Source organism: Polypterus senegalus, chromosome 15 (genome assembly GCF_016835505.1).
Source record: "Polypterus senegalus isolate Bchr_013 chromosome 15, ASM1683550v1, whole genome shotgun sequence".
Classification (NCBI taxonomy): Eukaryota; Metazoa; Chordata; class Cladistia; order Polypteriformes; family Polypteridae; genus Polypterus; species Polypterus senegalus.
The window spans coordinates 19,028,103-19,041,313 of NC_053168.1; the positions used below are offsets into that span (position 1 = coordinate 19,028,103).

Consider the following 13,211-nt stretch of genomic DNA (forward strand, 5'->3'; position numbering starts at 1 on the left):
TTAGGCAGGGGCGTCCACGGTATTGTTTCTAGTAGCAGTCACATGGGTGTGTCACATGATGTCATTGCATTGCTGCTTTTTAAAATATTGACGCCCATTGCCACATATCAAGATCTTTGGACTGACAATAACAAACACTTAGGTAATTTTAGATAATCAGAGAAGAAACATTCGACTAGGTTATGGGAGCTCATTCCTGACTTAAAGACTATGGTGTTTTGTTCTGTTTAGTACTCTACACTATGACGTTCATTTTGGTACTGGCCTCTTACTCATTTCTTGGTTTTACTGTCTGAAAAGTCCCCAAACAATGACCTTCACTTCCTGATCTTTATTTTCTAAATTCCCATCAGGCATCACAGTTCCTATTTATTCATTCTAGCATACAACCATACAGGGTGGTCCAGATCTAATTATGAAAAGGCGAACACATTGCACCCGCTATTTGACTGACAGCCGTCTCCCTGCCATTTTGGAATTCAGGGCAGATGCTGCCATCTATCAGCAACAAAAAGAACTTTTTGTGAATTCTCTATGTAATAAAGTTAATAAGTTATAGCATAATGAAAATTGCATAATTAGATCTGGACCACCCTATAGATCTTTATTTTCTAAATTCCCATCAGGCATCACAGTTCCTATTTATTCATTCTAGACCCACAACCGTATGATCATTCAAGACTCGCACACACATTCACCCTTTGTTCATACATGATCCAGAGATTTGTACCCCATCCTGTCAGCTCTGGGTTTAAGGACCCAAACCTGGTGTGGAGCCGACCCTGGACACAGACAGGCAGGATGCCAATTTGCCACACACAGCGCAGTTTATTTACAAATGGGGAGCCTTTCACAATTGCTCCCCACAGCACAATGCACAGGGCAAAACGCCAACACGCAATTCGGTCCCTTCCTTGTCGCCAGTCCATCTGCCTCCATTCCTCCTCAGGCTTTGTTCTCTTCCTCCCGACTCTAAATAGGTGGGTACTGGCCCCTTTTTATAGGGCACCCGGAAGGACTCCAGGTGCCCAGCGAGCTTCTTCCGTTCACACTTGCGGGTGTGGTGGAAGTGTGGCCAAATAAGTCCCTGGAAAGGTTTGTGCGCCCCCTGGCAGTGGCCACAGGTTCCAACAGAGTGGAGCTCCCGTGATCATGACCCCCATAGCCCTGCTGGAAACCAAGGGGGCTGCCCTCAGTCAGCCCAGGGTAGAAACTCTCCTGACAATACCCTCTCCCCCAGTCCTTCCACACTCTGGGTGTCCTGCCTGAGTATGGATTCCAGCTGCCCGCCACACTGGATAGGTGACCAATCTGTCACAGGATAATTAATTCATTTCAAATTTCTTCAGTTTTTTCTCAAGAATGGAGTCAGAGCGGTGAAACCCTTTTTAAATACTGTATAGAAAGTGAGAGGAATGTTGCCCATAAAAATTAAAAAACAATGGCACTCTAATGTGGGCAGTACTACCAGTGTTCTAGTTTACGATTACCTGTTTTGTTCTCATTGAGTGGACATTGGCTCCATGGAAGAGGCTCCTGGAAGGAATTGAAGAAATACCACATCACCCACGCAATAATGGTGTTATAATACAACCCCACCAGGAAGGAGACCATCATGGATGCAATACCTGAGAAAAATAAGGAAGGGAATTACTGACAGCACAGATGCCATCACTCTTTTCATTCACTCATCCACCCAGTTTACTGCCACAATCCAATACAAAACATCCATCCAGTATCCAACCCGCTATATGCTAACCACAGGGTCACGGGGGTCTACTGGAGCCAATCCCGGCCAACACAGGGCGCAAGGCAGGAAACAAACCCCGGGCAGGGTGCCAGCCCACCGTAGCAATACAAAACAGGGGTCTGCAAAATCGGTCCTGTAGGGCCGTAGTAGCTGTAGATGTTTGTTTAGACCCGATTGCTTAATTAAAAACCAATCCATGCCAATAACAGATCTTATTTAATTGTATGGCTTGTTAGTGTTTTTATTCTGCCACGTCCAGTCATTCTTAGATATCACCCAAATGATTTGTAGCCTGAAGTGAATGAGCAGTTCTCAGTGCTTCACTTTGTTCTCTTCAATTTAATTCCAAATATTTGGTTATACCAGGGGCGGCACGGTGGCGCAGTGGTAGCGCTGCTGCCTCGCAGTTAGGAGACCTGGGTTCTCTTCTCAGGTCCTCCCTGCGTGGAGTCTGCATGTTCTCCCCGTGTCTGCGTGGGTTTCCTCCGGGCGCTCCGGTTTCCTCCCACAATCCAAAGACATGCAGGTTAGGTGGATTGGCGACTCTGAATTGGCCCTAGTGTGTGCTTGGTGTGTGGGTGTGTTTGTGTGTGTCCTGCGGTGGTTTGGCACCCTGCCCAGGATTGGTTCCTGCCTTGTGCCCTGTGTTGGCTTGGATTGGCTCCAGCAGACCCCCGTGACCCTGTATTCGGATTCAGCGGGTTAGAAAATGGATGGATGGATGGTTATACCAGATTGTTCACAGTAGATGTAAACGGAGACAATCTAGGTGGAGAACTGCTGGTTTCTTTGTCATTTGCATCTTATTGTTAATAAGGAGTAATTAAAAACTGTGAAGGCAACTGGTAAGATGAAAATAAGCAACTAAGGGTGTGGAATCATAACAAACGAGAGAACTACAATGAAACATAAAAATGAAAATGTTAGCTGCGCAATAAGTGCTTCAATAGCAATGACTTCTCATTAAGAAATTGGCTTGGACCAAAAACTTGCAGCCACTGTGGCCGTGCTGGACCAACGTTTAATTCTGCAGCACAATAGTATAGAGGTCTGGAGCCTGTCTGAGCGTCATCAAGTGCCAGGCAGAGATCATCCCTGGATGCCATCGTAGGGCACATTTATACACTCACACACACTCAAATTGCCAAATTAGGTAAACGTGTAAATTCCAAATGGACAATAGGCCCGTGCTGGAGTGGGCAAGTTTAAGGCATTTGTGAGGCTAGTGAAGGTTGGCTTCCTTTTCCCTTCTGTTTGTTGTAGTGCTTGCCTAGCTTTCCATAAAGGACTTTACTGACCTTACCTCTTAATGGACCACCATTCTTCACACCTGAGTGTGTTCTCCATTCTTTTATTTACTTTTAAGGACTCTCATCAGCCAAGCTAACAGGTTTAATTATCTGAGTCTGTCACAGTCAGACATGTCCTTAAGTCCCATGATGCACTTGGTTGCTCTCCTCTGCACACCTTCAAGTGCTGCCATGTCTTTCCAGTACCGTGGTGATCAGAACTGCACACAAAACTCCAGAAGTGGTCTTACTAGTGCATTATATAGCTTGAGCGTAACGTCCCTTGTCTTAAATTCGACAATGTTAATGACATATCCATCCATCCATCCATTTTCCAACCCGCTGAACCCAAACACAGGGTCATGGGGGTCTGCTGGAGCCAATCCCAGCCAACACAGGGCACTTGGCAGGAACCAAACCCAGAGCAGGGTGCCAACCCACCGCAGGGCACACACACATACATACCCACACACCAAGCACACACTAGGGACAATTTAGGATTACCAATGCACCTAACCTGCATGTCTTTGGAGTGTGGGAGGAACCCCATGCAGACACGGGGAGAACCCAGGAAGCAAACCCAGGTTTCCTTACTGCAAGGCAACAGCGCTACCACTGTGCCACCGTGCCACCAGTAATGACATAACCTGTCATTTTATTTGCCTTTTCAATTGCTTCTGCATATTGCTTAGTCGATGAGAATGTTGTATCAACATAAACCTCTTAATCCTTTCATAGGTTGCTTCCTGTAGGACAATTGTATTTATAATTGGTGTTCCTTTTGCCCACGTATAGCACTTTGCACTTTTCTACATTAAATTGCATTTTCCAGATGTTCACCCAGTTTTGAAGCTTGAATTCTTTTTGCTGCCTCCATCGGTGTCTGCCATCCCTTCAGTTTTAGTGTCATCTGCGAGTTGGACAAGTTTACTAACTATACCAGAATCAGTGCCATTAATGTAAGTCAGAAGAAGTAATGGTCCTGGGTCAGACCCCTAAGGGACTCCACTGATGATCTTGCTTCATGTGGGCCATTCTCCTCCTAGCACTCTCCTATTAGTATCTATGGAAGAGACAAGTCAACTTCTGTCTAACTAACTACGGCTAACTGACCACCTAGTCATTCCATAATGTGCTGTTCTTCAACATGATTTTGGAGGAATATGATGGTTAACTATTCTGGACAGCTTCATCAACTCTAAGAAACAAAAGACACACTTTCAGATAAATGAGCTCAAGTAGTAGGTGTAGGATCATTTTAGACAGCAAACATAAGAAAGACTCGAATAAGGGGATGAGGTAAGATGGACCGTGGCTGTACAGTACGTGTGTCAGTGAAGGAAGACTTGGCAGTGAAAGAAGTAAAAGTTGCAGCTTCAACATTTTATTCAATTAATGTGCTTTTTCTAAGAGATATATAAGAATTTTTTATACTTGGCACAACTTTTGAACTGCACAAAAAGCAGTTGTGTTCCTCCCATTTTCATTTAGCTAGTAAAGATGCACATTTTCACATTTTTTCAATTGATAAACAAATAAAGGTGCCCTCTTTGGGTCGCCCGCTTACCAACGCCTCCCAGGTAGGGGTGTATAGCATTCCAAACTCCCACGCTGCCTTTCCTCAAACGCTGGCCAATCGCAAACTCCAAGTGCAACAGGGGAATGCCTTCGAAGACCAGAAGAATCAGAAAAGGGATCATGAAGGCCCCTAAAAAGAAGAACATGTGGAAAATGTTAAGGTGACATTTGGAATTTGGAATGTAAAAACTCTCATTTAGAAGCACTAACTGGCTCAAAGAGACAGTAAGTTTAATAATAGTAATAATAATAATAATACATTTTATTTATTCGTAGGCGCCTTTCTAAACACTCAAGGACACCAAACGATAGATGAAGAACACATTATAAACAAAACTAAAATACAAAATTTAAAATTAGACAGAGCAATTGTAGTCAAGGAGAGAAAGCTGTCTTAAACAAATGAGTTTTAAGTTTAGATTTGAGAAGTGAGAATGATTCAATATTTCTAATCTCAGGTGGTAGTGAGTTCCAGAGCTGGGGAGCAGAGCAACTGAATGTGGTGGTAAGACAGGCGAAGGGGACAGTCAAGTGGATGGAGGAAGAGGATCTGAGGGTGCGGGAGGGAATGGCAACATGGAGGAGGTCAGACAGACATGGATTGTCAAGGTTGTGGAGAGCCTTAACAGTTACAACAACAACAACAACAACATTTATTTATATAGCACATTTTCATACAAACAGTAGCTCAAAGTGCTTTACATATTAAAGAATAGAAAAATGAAAGACATAATTATAAAAAATAAATCAACATTAACATCGAATAAGAGTAAGGTTCAATGGCCAGGGGACAGAAAAACAAAAAACTCCAGGCGGCTGGAGAAAAAATAAAATCTGTAGGGATTCCAGACCATGAGACCGCCCAGTCCCCTCTGGGCATTCTACCTAACATAAATGAAACAGTCCTCTTTGGATTTAGGGTTCTCACGGAAGGGCTTGATGATGATGATGGTCACGTAGACTTCTTAGTAGGAGAATTTTTTTTTTTTTTTGAAATTTTATTAATTTTATTGCAATCATTCCATACAAATCAATCAATTTTTACAAAAAGTAAAATTAAGAACAAGTCGACCCCCACCCCTGAGAGAGAGAGCAAGGCAAACGGTGTAAAATTTAAGGCTTGTAAACCTACCTAAATTGATGAGTTTGATAAGCCAATGGAGAAGAAAAAGAAATGCGGAGATAATTGCTTCCTCTGTACTTTAAGAGCGTATTCTAAAATATTACTGATTAGATCCTGCCAGGTTTTGAAAAAAAAATCTGTACAGATCCTCTAACTGAGTATTTGATTTTTTCCCATTTCAAATAGTATAACACATTGGTTTCCCACTGACTTAAAAGAGAAGAGTTTGGATTCTTCCAGTTTAGCAGAATAAGTCTGCGTGCCAAGAGTGTAGTGAATGCAATCACAGTTTGTTTGTCTTTCTCAACTTTAAACCCATCTGGAAGAACCCCAGTAGGAGAATTATAAATTGAATGTGGAACTTAACTGGAAGCCAGTGAAGCAACTGCAAAACAGGAGTGATGTGGTGAATAGAAGGGGTTCTAGTAATGATGCTGGCAGCTGAATTCTGGACCAGTTGAAGCTTATAAAGAGATTTGTGAGAAAGACCAAAGAAAAGGGAATTACAATAATCCAGACGAGAAGTGACCAGGCTATGAATGAGGATAGCAGTGGTGTGGGGAGTGAGGGAAGAGGGGGGGAATACGATTAATGTGACGCAGGTGGAGATATGTAGACCGGGAGATGTTACTGATGTGGGACTGAAAGGATAAAGTACTGTCAAGGATGACACCTGTGGGGAACGGGAGACAGAGGAATTATCAATAGCAAATGAAAAATGATCAGTTGTGGATAATGTTGATTTTGTACCAATGAGGAGAACCTCAGTTTTGTCACTATTTAATTTAAGAAAATGTGAAGAAAACCAGGATTTGATTTCTGCTATGCAATCAATAAGCGAGGAGGTTGAAAAGGAAGCAGTAGGGTTGCTAGTGAGATAGAGTTGGGTGTCATCAGCATAACAGTGGAAGCTAATGTTATATTTATGAAAGATATCACCAAAGGGAAGGAGGTCAATAATGACAAGGAGGGGCCCCAGGACAGAGCCCACCTGAAGTAACAGCGGTGGGTTGGGATGTGAAAGTTTTAAGCTGAACAAACTGAGTGCGGCCTGAGAGGTAGGATCTGAACCAGTCTAGTGGAGTGTGGGTAATGCCAATCAAAGATAATCTAATGAGAAGAGTAGTGTGACAAATAGTGTCACAGGCTGCACTCAGATCAAGAAGGATGAGAATAGGAATTAAACCAGAATCAGCTGCCATGAGGAGGTCATTAGTAATTTTAACAAGTGTCATTTCTGTACTGTGGAGAGGACGAAAACCAGACTGTTCATACAGATTATTTTGAGATAAATGAGAATGAAGTTGAATAGCCACTATTTTTTCATGAATTTTGGAAATGAAGGGTAAAATAGACACAGGATGAAAGATGCAGGTGTTTGCAGTGATCTCTATAAGGTGGTGGCGATGATGTCACAATTCTCTAGGGAATTCTGGGAAACGTTGCAAAGGAAACAACCTATCCAAACAACAGATAATGGTGGCATCCAGAAGATAACAAAATGACATTGTGGATAACACAAAAAAATGTTCAACTTTTTCAAGACGTCTTATACAACAAAATAAATGTCAGAAAAGAATTCCATGGGTAACAAAACTCAGGAGAGATGCATACATCATCAAAAACGATGCAGTGAGGCTCATCAAAGATTAATAAATGACATCAGTCATAACCCTGATAAAGTTATGAAATCCCGCATTAAAAGAGAGATTCTGTGCGACCTCAATTACTGATTCATTTACGACTTCAAATTTACCGTCAGAGATGTTATTTCAACTTGTGTATTTTCTGTATTTTTCTCTTGTACTCATCCAACAGTTGCTGGTGAACACAAAACAGAGCCCACTAAAAGGTATTGACAAGTCAGCAGAGTCACAAGGGTAGCAGGGAACTTGCAGTCAGATGCTTACGCTCACCTCTGCAACCCCAGCTCACTCCTGGAACTGCTGCTCAAAGTCCTACCAGGTAAGTTAAATGATTTTTATAAACCTTGAAAATAAGGAAATTCATACCAGAAAAGTCACGTAGAGGAAATTAACTCCATAAATGACTGGTGTCTATATTAGCCATTGGGCGTGCAGTAAACAAATGTATCCTTAGTATTTCAGTTACACTGTAAACGGCCCCATGGCTGCGGTTTCTGCAGGTTATAATGACTCAGTATTTCTCTGTGCTGTCGTTTATTGGCAGAGTTCTACAGTTGCATGCTATATGTCTTAGTACGATTTTACCTTGAGGCTTCAAGATTTATTGTATGCTCCATCAGGACCATCTTTCAAAAATGTTATGATTACGAAATGTTGAACTCCAGTTAGTCCTAAGCCTATTCAGGCAGGATTAGTTTTACACCAGAGGACCTCAGTAATTTTAGTCTGGTCCAAACCATTGATGTCAGTAACTTTTCATGGACTGTGCATTCACATCTCAGTAAAAATTACAGAAACTTTTACATTCTGTGAAAAGTAAAAAAAGCAAAAACAATCCCAGGCTAAAAGGCTGTACTAGGCCTGTGTGAATCGGCCTGTCAGTAAAATTCGAATGGGACTAAAGTCCTCTGGTAATAAGTCATTTTCCCAGTGCCTGAAGTGAAAAACTGTTGTCAGTGTACCTCCTGTTATGTACACTGGGAAAAGGGGGTGCTGGGTACTGTTATATCCCCTCAGGGGTCAGTCGGTGGGCTGATGTACAACACTAAATCAGAAAAGGCTGGGATAGAATGGAAAATACAAAAAAAAAAAAAAAAAACGCAGTGATTCTTAAATGTTCTTTGACTTTTATTTCATTGCAGACAGTGTGAACCCAAGATATTCCATGTTTCATCTGGTCAGCTTCATTTCATTTCTTAATATACTTTGTAAAAGATAAGGGGCACCACTGAGCCACAGAACCCCAGTCACACCTCACTAAACAATCTCGGGTGTAAAATAAAGGTTTTTATTGCCCCAAAATACCTTTTTCCAGACCAATTCCACAGTCTTGGAATAAACAATCCTCCTTTTCCTTCTCCATGTGAGCTTTGCCTTCTGCCTCCCGACTCTGACTCACTGAATGAGGCTGGACGACTCGCCTTCACTGTATGTCAGAGCCGGGAGTACTTCCAGTACCGGGTCACAGCCCATCAGAAGCACTTCTGAGTCAGATGGAAGTCTCTCTGCAGCACCCAAGGACCCTGACAGGATTGTCACCTATATATAACTGGCGGATGTCCTTACTGGGTTCACGCCAGCAGAGCACTGCCATCTATTATACTGGGCGAGGAACTGCTCTTGATACACCACCTCCCCCATTCCATCCATTAATGGTTCACTTTGAGCGGGTTGTCAGTTCAGCCCCATCCTGGATGGGTTATTCTCCCATCCCATCACAACATTTAGGCCTGCAACGTATTCCAAAAAAAGTTGGCACGGGGGCAAATTAGGGCCAGTAATGAGGTCAAATAATGAAATAAAGTTGTAATTTCAAACAGGTGATTCCAATCATGATTTTGGTATCCACGAAAGGCTGACACAAGTATTCATTTCAAATAACGATATATCGTTACTTACTGTATATAAAGTGGTGTGAAAAACTATTTGCCCCCTTCCTGATTTCTTATTCTTTTGCATGTTTGTCACACAAAATGTTTCTGATCTTCAAACACATTTAACCATTAGTCAAATATAACACAAGTAAACACAAAATGCAGTTTTTAAATGATGGTTTTATTATTTAGGAGAAAAAATCCAAACCTACATGGCCCTGTGTGAAAAGTAATTGCCCCTTGTTAAAAATAACCTAACTGTGGTGTATCACACCTGAGTTCAATTTCCGTAGCCACCCCCAGGCCTGATTACTGCCACACCTGTTTCAATCAAGAAATCACTTAAATAGGAGCTGCCTGACACAGAGAAGTAGACCAAAAGCACCTCAAAAGCTAGACATCATGCCAAGATCCAAAGAAATTCAGGAACAAATGAGAACAGAAGTAATTGAGATCTATCAGTCTGGTAAAGGTTATAAAGCCATTTCTAAAGCTTTGGGACTCCAGCGAACCACAGTGAGAGCCATTATCCACAAATGGCAAAAACATGGAACAGTGGTGAACCTTCCCAGGAGTGCCGGCCGACCAAAATTACCCCAAGAGCGCAGAGACGACTCATCCGAGAGGTCACAAAAGACCCCAGGACAACATCTAAAGAACTGCAGGCCTCACTTGCCTCAATTAAGGTCAGTGTTCACGACTCCACCATAAGAAAGAGACTGGGCAAAACGGCCTGCATGGCAGATTTCCAAGACGCAAACCACTGTTAAGCAAAAGAACATTAGGGCTCGTCTCAATTTTGCTAAGAAACATCTCAATGATTGCCAAGACTTTTGGGAAAATACCTTGTGGACTGATGAGACAAAAGTTGAACTTTTGGAAGGCAAATGTCCCGTTACATCTGGCGTAAAAGGAACACAGCATTTCAGAAAAAGAACATCATACCAACAGTAAAATATGGTGGTGGTAGTGTGATGGTCTGGGGTTGTTTTGCTGCTTCAGGACCTGGAAGGCTTGCTGTGATAGATGGAACCATGAATTCTACTGTCTACCAAAAATCCTGAAGGAGAATGTCCGCCATCTGTTGTCAACTCAAGCTGAAGCGATCTTGGGTGCTGCAACAGGACAATGACCCAAAACACACCAGCAAATCCACCTCTGAATGGCTGAAGAAAACAAAATGAAGACTTTGGAGTGGCCTAGTCAAAGTCCTGACCTGAATCCAATTGAGATGCTATGGCATGACCTTAAAAAGGCGGTTCATGCTAGAAAACCCTCAAATAAAGCTGAATTACAACAATTCTGCAAAGATGAGTGGGCCAAAATTCCTCCAGAGCGCTGTAAAAGACTCATTGCAAGTTATCGCAAACGCTTGATTGCAGTTATTGCTGCTAAGGGTGGCCCAACCAGTTATTAGGTTCAGGGGCAATTACATTTTCACACAGGGCCATGTAGGTTTGGATTTTTTCTCCCTAAATAATAAAACTCATCATTTAAAAACTGCATTTTGTGTTTACTTGTGTTATATTTGACTAATGGTTAAATGTGTTTGATGATCAGAAACATTTTGTGTGACAAACATGCAAAAGAATAAGAAATCAGGAAGGGGGCAAATAGTTTTTCACACCACTGTACTTATGTATAAGTCGGGTCTTGAAACCCGAAAAATCAATCATAAAATCAGACCCCGACTTAAATGCCCACTCAAAAATGCAACACTTAATTTAAAAATATATATTTTTTTACATCTTCTTGCCTCCTTCAATTTCTCATCAGTTTCTCAGACACATCAAGTTTTGTTGCAGCAGCGCAGTTCCCAATTTCTTTTGCTGCTTCAACGACATTTAATTTAAAACCAGCTTCATATTTTCTTCTGATCGTACGCTCCATCATAAATAAGGGATGCTCTTACGATAAAGGTGGATGAGGGTGTGAGATACGAAAAACACTAAACAGTGCAAATTCACTTCAGAATAGTTTGGGTATTACCGTGTGGTCACGTAGGCGCCATAGAGAGAGCGAGAGAGAGAGGTTAGGAGCACACGCTGATACGCACATTGCCGCACTCACATAGAAAACCAAAGGCCGTGTGCCCCGTGGTTACTCTCTAAGGCGGGCGTTAGCATATTGTAATCTCTTGGACCAATAGCATGAGTTTTCCGCATTCGACTTATACAACGGACATTATGAAATACCAGAAATTATACGGCAAAATCAAGTCCCGACTTATCTGCGGGAAGAACTTAACCGTAAGTATATACGGTAGATAACGGTATTTAAAAAACAACTCAAAACTCATCTGTTCAGGAAGGCTCTTAGCTCTACCTGACTTTATTACCCTTCTCTCAGTTTACCTCTCTGTCAAGATGCTCATGTAACCTGTATGTGTGTGTGTGTGTGTGTGCCGGACCACCAATTACAGTATGTTGTCTGTTAGGCTTTTATGTCTTTGAATTTACTATCTTACTCTTCTTTATTTATTTATCTGGTTAGTGCAATGCTATATACCGTATACCCTGCCGTTCTTTCTTAAACTCTGTGAAGGGCCTTGAGCATGGGAAAGGTGCTATATAAATAAAATTTATTATTATTTTAACTCCTTACAACTCTTTGCCATAAAAAAACTCCTAAGGAGACTTGAGCTGTAAGTCCGAGGACTCAGGCTGGTGGTGCTAAACCGAGAGTCTAAGTGTCAGGAGGGGCAAATGGCTGGCTGAATGAGGGGTGGCTCAGCGCAGGTTCAGAGCTGCTAATTCAGTGGTTCTCAACCTGTGGGGCAGACCCTATGGGGGCGCGAAGTAACAAAAAAGGGGGCACCTAAGATGTGAAAAAAAGAAAACAAGAATCAAAAATATGAAAAAAAAACTTCTGTTGAAACCAAAACAAATTAACTTAAACTACATTCTGATACTAGAACAATAGATATAGAGTTAGATAAATGTCGATAAAAGTTAAGTAGGTATAATAGAATATGCATATGCAATTTGAAAAAAATGTTAGGGGGGGTGCGATTAAAACTGTTATGAAAACTCGGGTCGCAAATACTTAAAGGCTGAGAAACGCTGTGCTAACTGACACATTTGTAAAACATGGGCGCTTATCAGCGGGCAGTTGCTGCACTGAATAAGGCCGTATGAGTTTCCTCACGTTTGACTGGGGGTAAGGAGGCTTTTCAGGGGGAACGAAAATTTTTGCAGGCTTTGGGAATTGTAGTTTTAAAGGACTAAAACACCCCAAGTACAGGCAATAAAATATAAAATAATGTATTCATACCGCCTTACTCCCATTTTCAGCTTATGCAGACTGGAAGGCTGCCTTTTGAGTTTTGGTGTAGGCTACATGGGGTGAGGCCTATTTGGGGAGTTGAGACCTGTAAAATGTAGATCTGGCGTACTGTTTTTCTTTCAATGCCTGTCCCCATTCAGTTCTATTTTGTGGCTGAATTTCCCAACAGGAGGAATCAACCACTGAGGTCAAGGCTGAAACAGCTGCCCATGTGCTGAATGCCTTATCTGCAGCGTTTATCTGAAGTGTCACAATTTGCTGCCATAAAACGTGTTTGCTCAAGTGGCGCATGTGTTGCAAGCAGCATCATGAGGACCTTTGCTTGTCACTGATGATGCCGCCTCGGACTGCAGAGAGCTTGGCCATGCCTCACTACAAGAGTACACTTCTCAAGAGCATGTGGCTCAGTCATCTTACATTCTGGTGGTCAGGGATCTCAGGTTCATTGTTCAGATATTCCCCACATAGACCTTGAGGTAGGTTGACCACATTGTCCTGAGATTGGGGGAGTCAGGCTTGGATAGCAGTGGGCCAGGAGTAGCTGCTGTTGCTCAAAAAGGTCAAGGTCTGACCCTGCGCTCCCTGTCATGCTGAGAGCAGCTATTGTGACAACACATCATGGTGAAGATAAAGCTGCCATGTCTCCTGATAGTCTAATCCCTGCTC

General features: G+C 42.2%; 1 protein-coding gene across 1 annotated transcript in view; it reads right to left on the minus strand.

The window, feature by feature from the left end:
- LOC120516062 (sodium-dependent neutral amino acid transporter B(0)AT1-like) overlaps nucleotides 1-13,211 on the minus strand; it is a 64,615-nt gene that overhangs the window by 30,291 nt on the left and 21,113 nt on the right. Inside the window, exons 2-3 of the mRNA XM_039737509.1 lie at nucleotides 4,607-4,747; nucleotides 1,491-1,628 (exon numbers count right to left, since the gene is read on the minus strand). Of these exons, the coding sequence (XP_039593443.1) occupies nucleotides 1,491-1,628; nucleotides 4,607-4,747 (279 nt within the window). The remainder of the gene's footprint in view (nucleotides 1-1,490; nucleotides 1,629-4,606; nucleotides 4,748-13,211) is intronic.